General features: G+C 45.2%; 2 protein-coding genes across 5 annotated transcripts in view; one reads left to right on the top strand and one right to left on the bottom strand.

The window, feature by feature from the left end:
- Window positions 1-4909: 4909 nt before the first annotated feature.
- On the bottom strand, window positions 4910-7634 carry Hsbp1l1 (heat shock factor binding protein 1 like 1). The gene is made up of 4 exons (XM_027403755.2): window positions 7584-7634; window positions 6212-6278; window positions 5010-5104; window positions 4910-4915 (listed from the first exon to the last, which is right to left on the bottom strand). Exons 1-4 carry the CDS (start codon window positions 7632-7634, stop codon window positions 4910-4912), a joined length of 219 nt encoding a protein of 72 aa, XP_027259556.1.
- A 9085-nt stretch (window positions 7635-16719) lies between these two features.
- The window catches only part of Slc66a2 (solute carrier family 66 member 2), a 35163-nt gene continuing 34970 nt past the window's right edge, over window positions 16720-16912 (top strand). Inside the window, exon 1 of one of the 4 annotated variants that reach the window (XM_027403675.2) lies at window positions 16720-16804. The gene's annotated coding sequence lies outside the window, so the exon portion shown is untranslated. The remainder of the gene's footprint in view (window positions 16805-16912) is intronic. The other 3 variants (XM_027403671.2, XM_027403674.2, XM_035440314.1) reach the window with 3 other exon arrangements.

The following is a 16912-nucleotide window of genomic DNA, read 5'->3' as shown; positions in this document are numbered from 1 at the left end:
TCAGCATAGTCAAACAGCACTACCAAGATTTCAAACCACCAAGACCATCAAACTTGAAGGTTCCAAAGAAAGGCACACCTTTTAGGATCAAAAGATGTCTACCATCAATGGGAACATTGGCTGCTCCTTCCTTTCTTAGCTGTGTTTGGCTGAATGCTGTGGATTTAGTCGAACTTGCAGAAATGTGCAAGGGTTTTGTGGGTAATTTCTCACAATGGCATTATTAATATCATGAAAAGGAACAATGACCTCAATGTCCAAGAGCTAGTAAACCTTTAGTTGCCTATTGCCATGTACTGGAATATTAGGCAGCCACTGTGGGACAATGTTATGAGAGGTAAAGGGAATAATAGCTATTATTATTGAACATATTAAACTCCATAGGACAAGTGTCATCAGTGGCCAATCGGGGTTATTTTAGGTTTATGTTATGTAGGAACATTGTTTTATAAGTGAGAGGCCAATAACTATTTTACAGTGATTTGAGTAACTATTTGAAAGCTCAATAGCCTACCAAATTATCTTGACCTTGTTCTAACCTTCAGTGATTTCTTGGTGGGGTGAGATTCTCCTCAAGGCATAGGGAAGGTCTCTCTGGAAGAAAAGCATCTGCCCCTAAGGTGAAGGATGAAGGACATAGTCTGGCTGCTATGGAACAGGGTTCTGAGGCCGAGAAGCCGGCTTTGCTAGTTCCTGTGTGTTGATTTGGCTGGGCTCTGGGGTCTTCATTTTGTAGAATAGTTGGTGCTGAGCTTCCTTAGGCTGGTTATGTTAAATTGAGTGACTAGCAGGAGGGAGCTAGAATAGTTATAAGTCAAAAGCAGACACATAATGGGGCTGTAGAGTGGCTTAAGAGCACTAACTGAGGGCTGCAGAGAAGGCTCGGAGGTTAAGAGCACTGACTGTTCTTCCAGGGGTCCTGAGTTCAATTCCCAGCAACTACATGGTGGCTCACAACCATCTGTGGTGAGATCTCATGCCCCCTCTTCTGGCCTGCAGGTATACATGGAGGTAGAACACTGTATACATAATAAATAGATTTTTTTTTAAAGAGCACTAATTGCTCTTCTTGAGGACCTGGGTTAGATTCCCAGCACCTTCACAACAGCCAGAAACTATCTTTAACTCAAGTTCCATGGGACCCAGCATTCTCTCCCAAACCCTGCACACATGTGGTGCACAGGCAGACATGCAAGCAAACAGAATAAAACATAACTCAAAAAAAATTTAAAAAGCATCATATTGATTAAGAAGAAAGTAAAAATAATAAAAGCAGCTACAAGAAAGAACAAGAAATTGGGTGAGTGGGAGAGGAGTGAGGGGAAGGACAGAAGAGAATAAAACATAGTGTAAGAAAAAATAACAATAAAAATTAAAAAGAGCCGGGCGGTGCTTTAATCCCAACACCCGGGAGGCAGAGGCAGGCAGATCTCTGTGAGTTCAAGGCCAGCCTGGTCTCCAGAGCGAGTGCCAGGATAGGCTCCAAAGCTACACAGAGAAACCCTGTCTCGGGAAAAAAAAATAGCTAAAAGCAGCTACCTCAGATGAGTTTTTTAAAAAAAACCAATGTACAATTTTAATTTGGAAAATATGTGAACTAATACAGTGTATAATTTACTTCCATGATTTACAAATATGTATTGAAAAATCTTTTGTCATTATTTACAAGTCTCATCTCTGGTAAATGGTTACCTTCTGAATTATGTTATTATTTCATTGCTTTTCTTGCTGTTTTTTTTTTTTTCCAAACAGGGTTTCTCTGTGTAGCTTTGGAGCCTATCCTAGCACTTGCTCTGGAGACCAGGCTGGCCTCGAACTCACAGAGATCCACCTGCCTCTGCCTCCCGAGTGCTGGGAATAAAGGCGTGTGCCACCAATGCCTGGCTTGTTGCTGTTTTTTGTTAAAAATAAATTTTGCTTTTTAATGGGTTAGCATATAGCTCATTGGTAGCCACTTACCTACTACATTTTGGGCCTTGGGTTTGATTTCAAGTCTCCAAAAAACAAAACTAAAAACTGAACATCAAAATTCATATTGCATAGATTATTCAAACAGTATAGATTTCATTTTAGCAATTTTTAAATTTTATTTATTTATTATATATACAACATTCTGCTTCCATGTATATCTGCACACCAGAAGAGGGCACCAGATCTCATAACAGATGGTTGTGAGCCACCATGTGGTTGCTGGGAATTGAACTCAGGACCTCTGGAAGAGCAGTCGGTGCTCTTAACCTCTGAGCCATCTCTCCAGCCCCATTTTAGCAATTTTACATGACTTTTTAAAAACATCTTCAGGTCTGAAAGAGAGTTTTCAGAGAGATTAGTTTATTTACATGGTTTATATTCTGATTAACTAATGCTCAGTTAAATAAGTTCAAGAGTGGTCTTCAATAAAATTCTGTAGTTACAAGTAATTGCTAAACATTTATATGTAGGCAAAATTCAGTAGAAAGAAATACTTAAATGATAGATATTCCTTTTCTTCAGCTAAGAGTCAGGGTGGATCCAGAACTTGGATGGAAGGAACAGCGCACACACTTTGCAGGCATTGGAGCAGCAGTGTGGAGCCTGTCACCATGACCAACCACCCACAACTCACTGTCCTCTATTGTATAGGGAACAGGGACTTTCTATGCAAAATTCTGCATTTACTGCATGCCGGGGAAGATTGTACAATTTAGAAGCACAGATAAAATCCCACCCCATCAACTGTAAGAGTTTTTAGCAAGGGTCTGGAGCTGTCTCCCCAATGGGAGAACAGTGTAGGGTTTGCAGAATTTCTGAAGCCCCATGTGGTGTGAAACCCCCAGCCAAGAGCAAGAACAAGTTGGTGCAAGTATTCTGATTACTTAGGCCTTTAATATGAAAAATTTTAAAGGCTTTTAAATAGCTGGCCTCTTGCCATGTTGCCTCTAGTGACTGTGTGCATCAAGGAAGCAGAATTTTGACAATTATGTCAACACTCAATTTGTCATCTGGGCCGACATCTAGTTGTTGTTTTTTAATCCATTGGATAAAGAAGCCAGAGCTTAGGGAGTCCACCCTGCAGGGTGACTTCCAGAGTAGCACCAGCCAGTGTACCTGGGAGACCAGGCCTGGCTGTTCCTGCTGCCACTCTATGCCCTGGTCTCAAAGATGGGAATTTGATGGTGGGAGTGTGCAGGGTTTGGAACCCACAGTGCCCAGAAGCACCTGGGCGAATGGGGTATGTCTGGTAGCACTTTTGTAGGTGAAGCAGTATGTCTTGCATCCAGTCAGAAATTTTATTTTTATTTTGCCATTTCGAGTTTGGAGGATGGGATCTTAGGTTCTTCATGTCTGTTTCTCCAGTGTTTTGAAGCCACTGATTGGGATATTCATGTGTCATTGATAGGTGGTGACCCAGCTCTGATTTAGCTGGATAAGTAGGGGTAATTTACCGTAAATTGATTGTGAGACAGAAGCAAACAAAGGTATCTAAATTGTTCAGTGTGTGCGTGCGTGCGTGCGAGCGAGCGTGCGTGCGTGCGTGTGTGTGTGTGTGTAGCAGTTGAAGGGGAGGGGTGGAGAAGAGGTGAGTGAGAAGAGAAGAAAAGTAGAATGTCATATGTGTATAACAATGCCATAATGGGGCCAGAGATACCGCTTGGGGTAAAATCACCTGCCACCAAGACTGATGACATGGTTAGATTCCTAGTAGCCTAGTAGAAGAGGAGGAGCTTCTACAACTTGTCTGTCCTCTGATCTCCATACACTTGTCATGGTGCACGTGTGTGTGTGTGTGTGTGTGTGTGTGTGTGTGGGTGGGTGTGGGTGTATTCACATACATGCATGTACACAAAAAAACGCATACACACATGCTAGAAGTAAAGAAGTAAATGAAAATGCCACAATGAAGCCCATTTTTATACTAATATAAAAAACACTCATTGAGGGGCTGGAGAGATGGCTCATTGGTTAAGAGCACTGGCTGCTCTTCCAGAGGTCCTGAGTTCAATTCCCAGCAACCACATGGTGGCTCACAACCACCTGTAATGAGATCTGGTGCCCTTTTCTGGCAAGCAGGTGTATGCAGGCAGAACACTGTATACATAATAAGTAAATAAATCTTTAAGAAAACACTCATTGAAAGCATGTATATACTTAGAACACCATGTCATAATATGCCTAAGTAGTTGATAAAATCATATATCTCCAGGTATGTCACATGGGTCCAAGACTTGAAACAGCATTTATTTGCTCCTCAAGAATGAAATTCCTGCCGGGTGTTGGTGACGCACGCCTTTAATCCCAGCACTCCCAGGGAGGCAGAGGCAGGCAGATCTCTGTGAGTTCGAGGCCAGCCTGGTCTCCAGAGAGAGTGCCAGGATAGGCTCCAAAGCTACACAGAGAAACCCTGTCTCGAACCCCCCCCCCAAAAAAATGAAATTCCTTAGAAAGAGAACGCTTCCATGGCAGAGGCTGTGTTATCCTCCAAGGTGCTCATGGGATATGTTAAGACTCAGTGTTTATCTGTCTTCTTTTGTTGCTGTTGTTTTTGTTTTTTGAAATAGCATTTCTTTGTGTAACTCTGGCTGTCCTGGAACTAGCTCTGTAGACTAGGCTGGTCTTGAACTCACAGAGATCAGCCTGCCTCTGCTTCCTGAGAGCTAGAATTAAAGGCATGCACTACCATGCCTGGCTGCATCTGTTTTCTTTAAATGATCAAACAAATATGTCATCTCAGACAGGAGTAGCTAGCTATAATCTCAACTTTTTATTCATTATAATTTGTGTTGTGGCTAAAAACTGATTTAAGGAGTAAGGATGAAAAATACTTTAATAAGATCTGATTTTTAAATGAGAATTTTCACTTGGAATATGTACCTTCTAAGGAATGAGGAGCATGTTTTAGTTGCAAAAAAGCACATGGAAGTGCCTCTCGTTAGTACTGAAGATTTTACATGTAACACAGGGACAGTAATTCACATAGTGGTGAAAGAAGTCAAGATGCACAAAAGGCTATGTCTAAATCATGGCCTTACCATTTGTTCTTTGATCGGATTCTCTATTCCAGCTTGAACCATTAGGTCATCAACGTTTTTCTGTAAGTCCTTGATGCGATTTCCCATTTCCTCTAGTACAATGTTAAGGAGAATGGCATACGTGGGTATGAGTGAGTGTGTGTGTCTGTGTGTACAATGACACAGGTTTGAAGGTCAGGGACAACTTTCTGAAGCAGTTCTCTCTTTTCAGGGTGGATCGAATAGACAGAACTAGAGCGTGGCAGCAAGCTCTTACAGTTGACTCATTCAATTTGTTATTTAAGATTTATTTATTTTATGTGTATAAGTGCTTTGCCTGTATGTATGTATTTATGTTCACCACAGACATGCCCAGTGCCTGACGAGACCAGCAAGAGGTGTAAGATCCCCTGAAACTGAGTTACAGATAGTTGTGAGCCACTGTGTGGGTGCTGGGAACCAAACCCAGGGCCTCTGCAAGAGCAGCACATGCTCTAACTGCTGAGCCATCTCTCCAGCCCAAATAATATGATTTTTTAAGTGAATTTAATCACACTTGAAAAACAACTCCTTCCTTAGATTGGGCAAGTCTTAGGCAGATGTTAACCTGGATTTACACAGTTTACACAAACTGTAAACACTCTATTTTATTTTAAAATTTTATAAAATAACTATATTCTAGTGAACTCACAAATAAAACCATCACAGAACCAGTTTAAGCAAGTGCCTTAGACACTCGCCCAGTCCCAGCTGGCCATTCTAAATATGTAGAGTTCACTGACATGTGGAGTTGGGACTGACCATTCAATTCTAACTAATTTCATTCAACACTGACTTGCTTGTTCCAGTCAAATTGAAGGTTTGTCCCAGGAATGTTCTTCCTTGCTGGAGACCATCAACACACCCTGTGTTGCAGAGCCTATACTGCAGAGCCTGTGCTGCAGACCAGACTGGCTCAGTCAGGCTTGCAGGGCAACCCCTCAATCGGAGCTGAGCATTTGCTCCTGGCCATTCATGCCCTGCATTGCCAATCAACCAGGAAGCAAAGCCTGCCATGAGCGGATGATATTTAGTACACCCAGATGCCACACAGAAGCACAGATGTAAACACCGGGAATCATGTGTAAGCAATCATGCACTATTATTGGAGAACAAGACGCTACCCCGCTGCAGCGAGACAGCCCAACAGCTTTATAGTGTTTAGTACCACCAGGAAAGGATATCTCTGAGGTTTAATGTTGTAGTCAGAGCTCGGAAGTGTTCTTCAAGCTCCTGAAGTAGATTTTCTGCCTGAAAATGAAAAGGCATTTATAATTAGTGTAGGGCATTGTAAATATCAGAGTACCTAGACATGCATGCCCACTGATGTTTTGTTGTTGCTGTTGTTTCAGACATGGCCTCCCCATATAATCCTAGCTGGGATGGAATTCCATGCTTGGACCCAGCTGGCCTCCAACTTCAGTGAGCTCCTCCCCCCGCCTTTTTCTTTCTTTTTTTAATTTTTTTTTTTTTTTTTTTTTTTTGAGACAGTTTCTCTGTGGAACTCAGTTTGTAGATCAGGCTGGCCTCTAACTCACAGAGATCCACCTGCCTCTGCCTCCCAAATGCTGGGATAAGGGCGTGCGCCACCACTGCCTAGCTTCAGTGATCTTCTGACTCACGGTGTTGGGAATGTAAGTTACCCCCACAGCACAGAGCACTTGTTTGTGGTTTTTTTGAGGCACAGTCAGGCTGACCTGGAACTCAGATCCTCCTGCCTCACCTCTCCAACACTGGGATTATAGACCTGTGCCAGCACGACCACTATGATGGACACAATCTAAAGCATGAGAGTGGAGATTTAAGTCATCTCATTGTAGATGTTAGCACAGGAAACAGTCAGTCTAGGGTGACTCAAAGGCCAGTGTGTCCTTTGTTTGCACTTTGGCCATTTAACAGTGTATGGAACAATGCCTACAGAAATGCCACTGTGGTGAATGTCAGGCTTTTGGTTTGTTTGAAGCCTTATAGTCCACACATCCTGTGTGAGTCTCCCTTGTGTGTGATCCTTGTCCCAACACCCTTGGTGCCCATCCTGGAACCTGGACCCTGCCCTCTTCTATAGAGGTTCCCTGTGGCAGGTGGCCTTTCAGAAGAATGTAGATGAAGTGGACTCTAGCTGGTTCTTCTTTTAAATAAGTCACACATAAGGACCTGCCATGGAGACAGATTGGCAGGGACCAGAGAAGACACCAGGAGAAGGAATGGGGCGGGGCTTGGGCTTGAGGCGGAGCCTTTAGGAGGCAAAGGAGGGGTGGGCGGAATCTGGGACTTGCAGGCGGGACCTGGAGGAAGGGAAAGGAACTCAGATGGACACCTGGCTAGGGACATAGGACAGGACTGAAGTGGGGGAGGGGAGAGGCTGAGCAAAGTATGGGACAAGGAGATGGGCTCTGTAGGGACAAGTTTCATCCCCAGCCGCCCAGTGTCCGTCATCTACCCCTTTGGCTCACGACTTCTGTAGCACAGCACTCCTAGGACTGTGGTCTTAATCCCTTCCAGTACCCTAAAGCGGGCGACCTCGGTCCACGGAGCACTACGGCATGCGTCACTCACCGCGTTCTGCAGCACGTCCCCGCAAGGGACTTCCGGCGCTCGGACGTCCATCCGCACTGGTGTAGCAAGCAGTCTGGGGTCCCGGGTCTTGGGTTGGACCCAGCGTGTGTCGCGCCTCGGGCTGAGCACTGGCAAACCCTGAGAGAGAGCAGATGCAGGTGCGGACCGGACCAGCAGCCGGCCAATCCGGCTTTGCTGCGTGCTTTCATCCTTAGAGGTGACCTGGGAGGAACGCTGTGGGTATTTATTTATTTATTTGTTTGTATATTTATTTGTTGGCTTTTCGAGACAGGGTTTCTCTACACACGCTCTGTAGACCAGGCTGGCCTTGAACTCACAGAGATCCCCCTGCCTTTGCCTCCCGAGTGCTGACATTAAAGGTGTGTGCCACCAACGCCGGCCTCTGTCGGTACTTTTCATTGTACATTTCATGGTAAATTAATGCGACAGGATAGTGACCGCCAATTCAGTCCCTTCTGAACGTACAGGCAATGCATTAAGCACACCCACCCTACTGCCCATCTCCAGAGCTTCTGGACTCACAGTGCCCATCAAACAGCAAGTGGCCCTCCCCTCTTGCTCTTCCGATCCCACACCCTAGCTTTTGTCTAGGTACAAACTTTCATATGATGTGCTGCCTCTTACCGGGGCCCTGGCAGCTGCCAGCGGCCGATGGCATACCACACTGAAAACTGAATCTGTTACTGCAAATCTGTCATTTCTGAAGATCTAAAGATGTCAGCTCCAGGGTTGAGCGTCTTCACGGATGCTCAAGTCAGATTTCACTGTGGGTCTGGAAACAAAATCTCAGGACCCCTTTTCTCTTTAGCTCTGAGTTGTGGTCACCTTGTGGGTAATTTCCTATTTTCTTTACGTGTTTACTCCTAGGACTGAAGGTTGAAAGGATGATCAGATAGTGTTTTTTTAGGCCACCTCAATACTTCTAGAGCCCAGTACAGAGACAGCACATAGATGCCAATGTGCTGCATGTGTGTAAATAGATGGAGCAGTTCAGTGCAGCTGCAGATGGTTCACTGGTTAAGGGCACTTGCTTTCCTGGAGGACTAGGATTTGGTTCCCAGAACCCCAGTTGGCTGCTCAACTATTTGTAACTCCAGTTCTCGGTGATCTACTGCCCTCTCCTGGCCTCCACAGGTATTGCAGGTACATGGTGCGCTTACCAACAACAACAATCCTACACATAAAAGTAAATAAAAATTTAAGATTTAAACAGAACACAGCTTTACAGGCAAAAGCACCCAACGCCATTAGTCACCAGCATGCACAAGGAGCCCCTGCTTCACACCCATGGGGATGCCAGGAAAAATGCAGATCATTGCAGCCCCATTGGAAAACACAGGTAAACAGTTTACACATAACCACATTCCATTCCTAGGTGTGTGTAAGAAACAGCAGCACACACACCCACACAGAATCATGCATACCTTTTATAGCAGTACTCATTCATCACAACAGTCAAAGAGGAAACAGCCTGATGGGCAAACAGATCAGATCAAGTATGTGCACATATAAATACAATCCAACAACCAAAGGAGTGTAATTCTGGTATATATAACAAATGAACTTCAAAAACATCAAAGGAAGAAAGGTCACCTATTAAATGACTCCATTATAAGAAACACCAGTTACTGACTGAGAATGCTACAGTGTGAGGAGGCAGAGAGGGAGAGGCTGCTCCATAAATAAGGGATTACTTCTTTAAAAAAAATTTACTTATTTGTTATATATTCAGTGTTCTGTCTGTATGTATGCCTGCAGGCCAGAAGAGGGCACCACATTACAGATGGTTGTGAGCCACCATGTGGCTGTTGGGAATTGAATTGAACTCAGGTCCTCTGGAAGAACAGTCAGTGCTCTTAACCTCTGAGCCATCTCTCCAGCCCCTGCTTGGATACTCTTATCCAGAGGTCTGTGCTTCTATTAGCAAACCTCTCCTGGAGGAGACAGAGAGTGTGATCAGCAGACGACTAGGAGATCACCGACTGCTGACCTGGGAGACGTCCCAGAGGTCTGGGGGAACCGAGGTTTCTGTCTGGGTGCTGGTGAGGGTACGGTGGTTCTCCTGGATTGGGGAGTTACACACCCTCCCGGCTGTCTGTATTTCTGGAGTGGTTTTGTCTGTCTAGGTGGAGACAGACATCTGTTAGTTTTTGTCTCTGTGTCTTGGGTCTTTTTTGTGACTTTGACGATGGGACCGACTGTAACTACCCCCCTCAGTCTGACTTTTGACTTTTGACCACTGGACAGACGTTAAGGACCATATTCAGTCAGATAAAGTTACGACGCCCCCTTTCGCTGAGTCACGTGGTGCCACACTAGGTAACTTTCTTTCTTCTGTCTTTGTTTCTGTATGGCTTCTGTGAAGTCTGGAGGATTGGAACAGGCTGTGTGATTGGCTAGTTAAGCGGGTTTGTTATCTGATCTGTTGCAATCCACACCCTACCCGCCTGCTTTTCGATGCTGTGTCAGTTTTGTGTTTTCATGTCTACTGTTTTTGTTAATTGTGTAAGCGTCTCTCTCTGTCCTTACTGCCCATGCATGTGGCATGCTTGGGTCAGGGGTCTTTTCTTGCTGCCCTGAGCACATGGCATGCGGGACAGGAGTTCCTCTGCCATGTGCCATGGGTTAGAGTGTGCCTCGGAGGGGTCCCCTGTCACCGAGCACATGGTGAGGCTGCTGTTCTGAACTCCAACCACTGCTGCGGCCCTCACAGCTGAGCCTGGCCGGTGCAGGTGAGTCGATCTCTCCATCCTCAGCTGCCTGTCTGTGAGGCATGCAAAGTGGGGCCCTCTCTGCCCCAACTGCCATCCTGCGGTGGGTCCTGCATGCGGCAGGAGTTTCCCTTCCCTGAGCACATAGCTTGCTTGGCCACCATTTGCCCGGCCTTCTCCGTGCTCCATATGTTAGAACCCCGGAAAACTCAAGTATCCGGGGTCCTGGGCCACATTCACGGTCACCCCAATCACCAGGTGGATTCGAGAGCTTGCTGCAAACTGCATGAGGCTTTATTGTAATTTAACGAGCTAACCCCATGTTAGCTTGGGTCTTTCACCCACCTGCCATGGCGGATGGCTCGCAAAAGACGGCTCCTAGGGCCTCCCAAGAGATCTTATAGGGCAGCGTAAGGGGAGTGCCTAGGGGTACGCACAGGCTTACGCACAGGCTTACGATTGGTGTGCCTCCAGGCTTGGAGGGCTTGCCCTGTGTTGATTGGTCAACTGGTTGTTATGGCCCATAGGCCCTCCCAGGGTGGTTGCTATGCTCTCTACGTCGTTGCTGTGTGCTTGTCCGTAAAGCACACCCAGGGTCATAAAGCATAGCGCCACCAGCTAACTTCTGATTGGTTCCTTGTCATGAGGCAGGCATCTGACTTTCTAGTGTCTAGGACAAGGTCATAGAAGCACGTGTTCGGCCGTTATGGCTGCCAAAAGGGAAGCTGGTCCCTTCACATACACGTGGTGTGCAGAATGCTGGAGCAGGGAAACCGTGGGGGTCTCTTCCCCACCCCCACATTGGCAGAGGGTCTGGGATTGCCAGCAGCACCCCACCCCCCAGCTGAGCACTTGGAGCTGGGGCAGGTGAACCATCTGGCCTGATCTGGATGTTCTAAAGAAACGGCCTTAAAGCTATTAAAAACTATAAGGACTTTGGTAAGAGTTTTTATGTTGAGCTTGGCGTTGGTGGCACATGCCTTTAATCCCAGCACTCAGGAGGCAGAGGCAGGCGGATCTCTGTGATTTTGAGGCCAGCCTGGTCTCCAGAGCGAGTGCCAGGATAGGCTCCAAAGCTACAGAGAAACCCTGTCTCCAACCCCCCCCCCAAAAAAAGAGTTTCTATGTCGACCAAGAAATGAGAGAAAATGTAGGAGACTAAAGTAATAAAGAGGGAAAGAGAAAGAAATTTGTCTAAGAATGTCTAAGGGAATCAGAGGAATGAACTGAAGGTATATAGGAAGTTATAGAGGGTCAAAAGTCATAGAAGGTCAGAGGACATGTTGTTAAAGGTCAGAAAAAAAATGTAAACTGTTTGTTATGGTTTCTCATACTTACAAATAGTAAAAATTGGTAATATAAGCTAAAATTTTAACCATATTAAGTTAATTCTGTTTAAAAAGTTCTGTTTATTTCTCAAGTAATTTATGTATGCTTGTTTTAAAATGTTCTATCTGTTTCCTGGCATAACCTAAGTTACAAGCATACAGCTAAAACAAATGGTGCAGGTCACTGCCGTTTTGCAGCCAGCCGCATGTCAAGCTGGTCACGTGGCTGGCTGGTAGCTATTTTGCTGAAGTTGAAAAGATACTTGAACCACCATCTTGACTAAAGGTGACCACATGGAAATTAGGAGGTACCATCTTATAAGCAAGTTTTCAATTAAGATTTAAAATGTTAATGCTTCTATATGTTACAGAAAGACATTAAGGGATTTTAAATTTCTTTTTAAAACCAGAGAAATGAGAGAAGTTTTTTGAATGTTTATGTTTTTAAAATGTTTTTATTTTAGAATTATTTTTAAGCAAAGCCTAACAATGTAAAGTTCTTGTTTTATAAAAGCTGTTAATGTATTATAAGATGTTACAGTTTATGTTTTCAGAAGTTAAGTTTAAGCAAGCAGCTAAAATGTATACATGTAGCTACTGTTTAAGGAATATAAGGTAATTCTATGCAGTTTTAAATTCAACTGTGCTAAGTTTCAACCATTTTACTAAGTTAAAACCTGTTACAGTCAGACTAAAAATTACAGAAATAAGGCCTTACCTAGCCATCTATGTGCTTAAGGCAAGTAACTAAGACAGACAGACAGAACTCTAATGCTTCAGAGACCTGCAGAATATGGCATTTAAAATGTTATTTTAAAAGTTTGTAATATCAAACAGACTGCCAGATCCTGACAGTGACCCAAAGTCTCTAAAGATTATGAGGCACCCCAGTTCCTGCACCTGGATGATGACACTGACCAGTGAGCGAGATGCTCAAATGTGACACCTACTGCCTGCCAGGACCTTGCCAAGACAGTGGACAAAGCTGCTGGACACTGGAAAATTGATTGCACCCCTTTGCCTAGACAAAACAAGGTCAGTCTTTTCCATGTCCCTCTTCCACAGAGAGAGAAAAAACCTCTCACCTTATAGGCCTGGTGAAGATCACTGTTCTTTGATACTTCTGCCTCCAATGCTAATGGAGAGACTTGGGTATGGCTAACTGTATATGGACTGGCTTCTAACTGGCTTCTGTCACTTTTTAATAGATTCAGAAACTGTATAAAATTTACCCTTCTCAGATCTCTGAAAGTAGTAATGGTTGTCAGCTTAATAGCATCAGGCAGTCAGATCCACTATAGACTATAGTCAGCTGGTAGCTGATAAAATAGTGACTACCTACTGTTCAGTCATAAGCTCAAGGTTTTTAGGTTTATTTTAGTTGTCATCTAAGTACAAACTTAAAGGGCTTTTCATCAGGCCAAAGGCACCTCTGTCCAATCCATACCTGGCTCCTGGACAGAAGACAAATGTACATGCTTCTAGCCTAAATCTGTAGTTTTTGCTAAGACTCCAAGTTATAAATATGTTCCTGCTGTTTGAACAGATATCTAGATATCTGCTTTTTCTGCACTGTGGGTTTCAAAAACTTCTATTCCCAGTTTAAACATGTCTTAAACAGGTTTCTGCTTCTGGCAGACACATCTGAGTATCAGTTGCTGACTACAGGCTGTTCCTAAGTAGACTGCGAGCCCTGGATGTGCTGTGGATGTGAACCAGTCCAGCTGATATGGACAGCCGCTGTCTCTGCAACAGAGTCTGCCAACCAGAAGCTCCTGATGGATTCCCCATTGCCTGAATTCCCTTTTTGCTTTTGACTAGCATTTCAGCCTTCTTGGGTCCCTAACTTCGTCTCAAAGTCAGCAGGAAGTAGAATGGGAAAGAATACGTTGCCCATTTTCCCTGGTTGAAATGCTAAGTCAAAATAAACTCTGTTACAATAAATCTTTCCGCCAAAAGCTGCCCGAACCCTACAGCCACGTGGATGGTCTCCACCAGCCACCTGAGTTCTGCCCGCCGAGTTAGGGCCCAATTAATGCACAGAGACTTATATTAGGTACAAATGCTGCTTGGCCAATGACGAGGATGCTCATCTGTTAGCTCAGTCTTAATTATCATAAAATCTATGTATTTTATAAGACTTATCAGACACCTTCCATTGGCGTCCTCTCTTGCTGGTGGATCATATCGTGAATCTGGAGGAAGAGAAGAGGGGGAAGAGGACTACTTCCTGCTTGTCCTTCCTTAAATATGAGTCTTCCTGCTATGTCACTTCCTGCCTGGATCACCACTTCTTTACTACATTTCCCAGAATCCTCCCACCTAACGTGCTGCCACATTGGCAAACAGTACTTTATTGAACAATCAATAAGATGAACATACACAGAAGCACATTCCCCCTCAAAACTCCTTTACATAGGGGGTGCCAATTATCTCTCACTTCCTGATAAGGACACTGGAGAGACAGCAATTCCATGACTGGAATCTCCACAAAAGAAAATGGGGGAATGAAGGGACCAGCTCCCCATTTCAGCAGCTATAACAGCCTACCACGTGCTTGCCTGACCTTGCCTTGGTCACTAGGAGGTCAGATGCCTGCCTTGTGGCAAGGAACCAATTGGAAGTTAGCTGGTAGTGCTATGCTTTATGGCTCTGGGTGTGCTTTATGGACAAGTGCACAGCAATGACGTGCAGAGCATAGCAACCGCCCTGGGATGGCCTATGGGCCATAGCAACCAGTTGACCAATCAACACAGGGCAAGTTCTCCAGGCCTGGAGGCACACCAATCCTGAGCCTGTGCATACTCCTAGACACTCCCCTTACACTGCCCTATAAGATCTTTATGCCATGGCGTCTCGGCATCTTTCCCAGCCATCAGCCATGGTGGATGGATGAAAGGCCCGAGCTAACATGGGGTTATCTTGTTAAAACAACTGCAATAAAACCTCGTGCTGTTTGCATCAAGCTTTTGACTCTGTCTGGTGATTGGGGTTGTCGAGGTCCTGGACCGAGATCCTGGGGGCCTGAGCCTCCGGGGTCTTTCACACCCTCTTGCTGCCTGGCCTTTCTAGGTTGCTGCTTGTCCTTGCTGCTCCTGCTGGCTTTCAACGCCCCACCCCACTGCACTCCCCTTGCCCTTCTTTGTGCGGAGAATTTGGTGTCTGGGTATGTCCTGTACTGATTCCAAGAGGTCAGCCTCCCTTTCAGATACTGACGAAGTCTGCATACTCTGATATTCATGCCACTGCTGCACCTGTGTGCATGTCTGGAATTGCAGGTCCTTACTGTAGCTTGCAAGATTTCATAGCACTGTGAGTGCTAGCTAGTAGGGCTGGAGCTTCCACCAGCTAGATTTCTTCATGTTCTGTGACATAAGATTGTGGTATCTTACTATCAAGTTCTGGGTCATAAATAATAGTTTTGGCAATAGCTTTTAATGTTTGTGGGGTGGGGAGGTCCTATGGGACCACATTGGCCAACAACTCAGAAAAGCAAATTCCTGGTAGTTATGAGTTTTATTTGGTGGCATATAACGTCTAGTTGGGATCTTGAACCCCCAATATAGGGTAACTCTAAACTTTTATAGATGTATATCTTTTAGAAGCTTCTATATTCTAGCAGGTTCCCATATGGCTTTTCAAAAGGCCTGTAGTGACAGTTATCCCTTCCCATATTTCCTCCTCTCCTCTGCCCTCTCCTGCTACTCTTTCTGTATTATTGATGAAACTTATCACTAAAATTTTGTAAAAGAACTCTTTTGGGAGTAACTATTTGAGTGTGTAGACTTAAGTATATTTTTGTTTCTTTTTATTTATTCTAAAACGGTTGAAATGTCTTCATATTGTATGCTTTTGAAATCCTGGCTCACAGACTACCTTGGGCTCAGTTCTGATTTCAGGACTGCATTTTGAGAGCACTCTCGGCTCCATCTTCTTTGGTTTTCTCTTCTGTGCATCCTTAAGTCTGTCCTCTCCAGTGAAAATACATGATATTGTACTAAAAGGCCCCAAGGAGAGTTCCCAACCTTAAGTGGGCCCAGTTCAAGATGCTTAACTAACTGGGGGTTGGGTGTTGGTGGCACACACACCTTTAAGCCCAGCACTCAGGAGGCAGAGGCCGGCAGATCTCTGTGAGTTCGAGGCAACCCTGGTCTACAGAGTGAGTTCCAGGACAGCCTCCAGAGAAACGCTGACTCTAAAAACAAAACAAAAACCAAAACAAAACAGAAACAAAAATGCTTAACTAAATCACATCTGCAAAAACACGATCACCCTCGCCCCACATAGGTTAGCTTGCACTACTGTCAGAATGAGGGCAAACCATCTCTGGAGGCCATTCTTCAGCCTTGTACAGCTCTGTTGGCTTCCTTCCTTGGGAATAGGGGGATTCAGATGCTAGTGGGGCACCTGGGAAGAACTGAATGTCCGGCCAGGCGTTGGTGGCGCATGCCTTTAATCCCAGCACTCTGGAGGCAGAGGCAGGTAGGTGGATCTCTGTGAGTTCGAGACCAGCCTGGTCTACAAGAGCTAGTTCCAGGACAGCCTCCAAAGCCACAGAGAAACCTTGTCTCGAAAAACAAACAAACAAACAAACAAACAAACAAACCTGAATGTCCGTCCTTGCACTGATACTCTAGACCAAGGGCTCAGAACCCCAGTAAGGTGTTAAAAAGCAGCTGCAGCTAGATCTACAGATGGAGTTTGCCTCACCATGGTGTGCAGTACTGGACCAAAATGCAAGACTGTGTGCACTTATCTGGACTCCTGGAGGTACCTCTGGCACATGCTGAGCAGTAAGCCCCCATTTGTGTGTCCACAGGCCCTGGAATGTTCAGGACAAGCAAGGTGACCATATGTGACCCCTTCAATGCATCAAGAAAGTCAAGGAGAAGCAACAGAATCTCAGAGCCTTGGGGTCAGGAATGTGCTAAATAAATGGGAACACCTACTTCGCCCTCACTGAGCTCTGCCGTGGCTTCCTTTTGCTTGCTTATTCATCTCACTCCTGTTCCTTCCTGGTGCTGAGCATTAAGTGTGTTGATTCAGGAAGTGGCTGGGGGCAGGGGGGGTGCGGGGGTGCGGTCGGGCGGTCTGTGGGGAAAGCGCTTCCCCGTGTTTTCTTGGCCCCTGGACAATCAGGCTTCTTTGGAATTGATCTTAGGTGAGTCTTATAATGATTTCCCACAAAACGAACCACCTGGAAAACAGGGCCAGACCTGGTGAGATGGGTGGGGGTGAGTTGTGTTCTGGGGGCGGGGCGGAGACTGCC

Source organism: Cricetulus griseus, chromosome 2 (genome assembly GCF_003668045.3).
Source record: "Cricetulus griseus strain 17A/GY chromosome 2, alternate assembly CriGri-PICRH-1.0, whole genome shotgun sequence".
Taxonomy (NCBI): Eukaryota; Metazoa; Chordata; class Mammalia; order Rodentia; family Cricetidae; genus Cricetulus; species Cricetulus griseus.
Note: the sequence above shows the minus strand (reverse complement) of the source record. Positions and strands in the feature narration are given on the sequence as shown.

What these genes read in the sequence shown, in the direction of transcription:
- Hsbp1l1 (XM_027403755.2), bottom strand. Translation starts at nt 7,634, where the DNA reads ATGGACGTCCGAGCGCCGGAAGTCCCTTGCGGGGACGTGCTGCAGAAC. An exon ending in GGGACGTGCTGCAGAACGCG is followed by an intron (nt 6,279 to 7,583) that starts GTGAGTGACGCA and finishes TTTCATTTTCAG; the next exon opens with GCAGAAAATCTACTTCAGGA. An exon ending in TACAACATTAAACCTCAGAG is followed by an intron (nt 5,105 to 6,211) that starts ATATCCTTTCCT and finishes TTAACATTGTAC; the next exon opens with TAGAGGAAATGGGAAATCGC.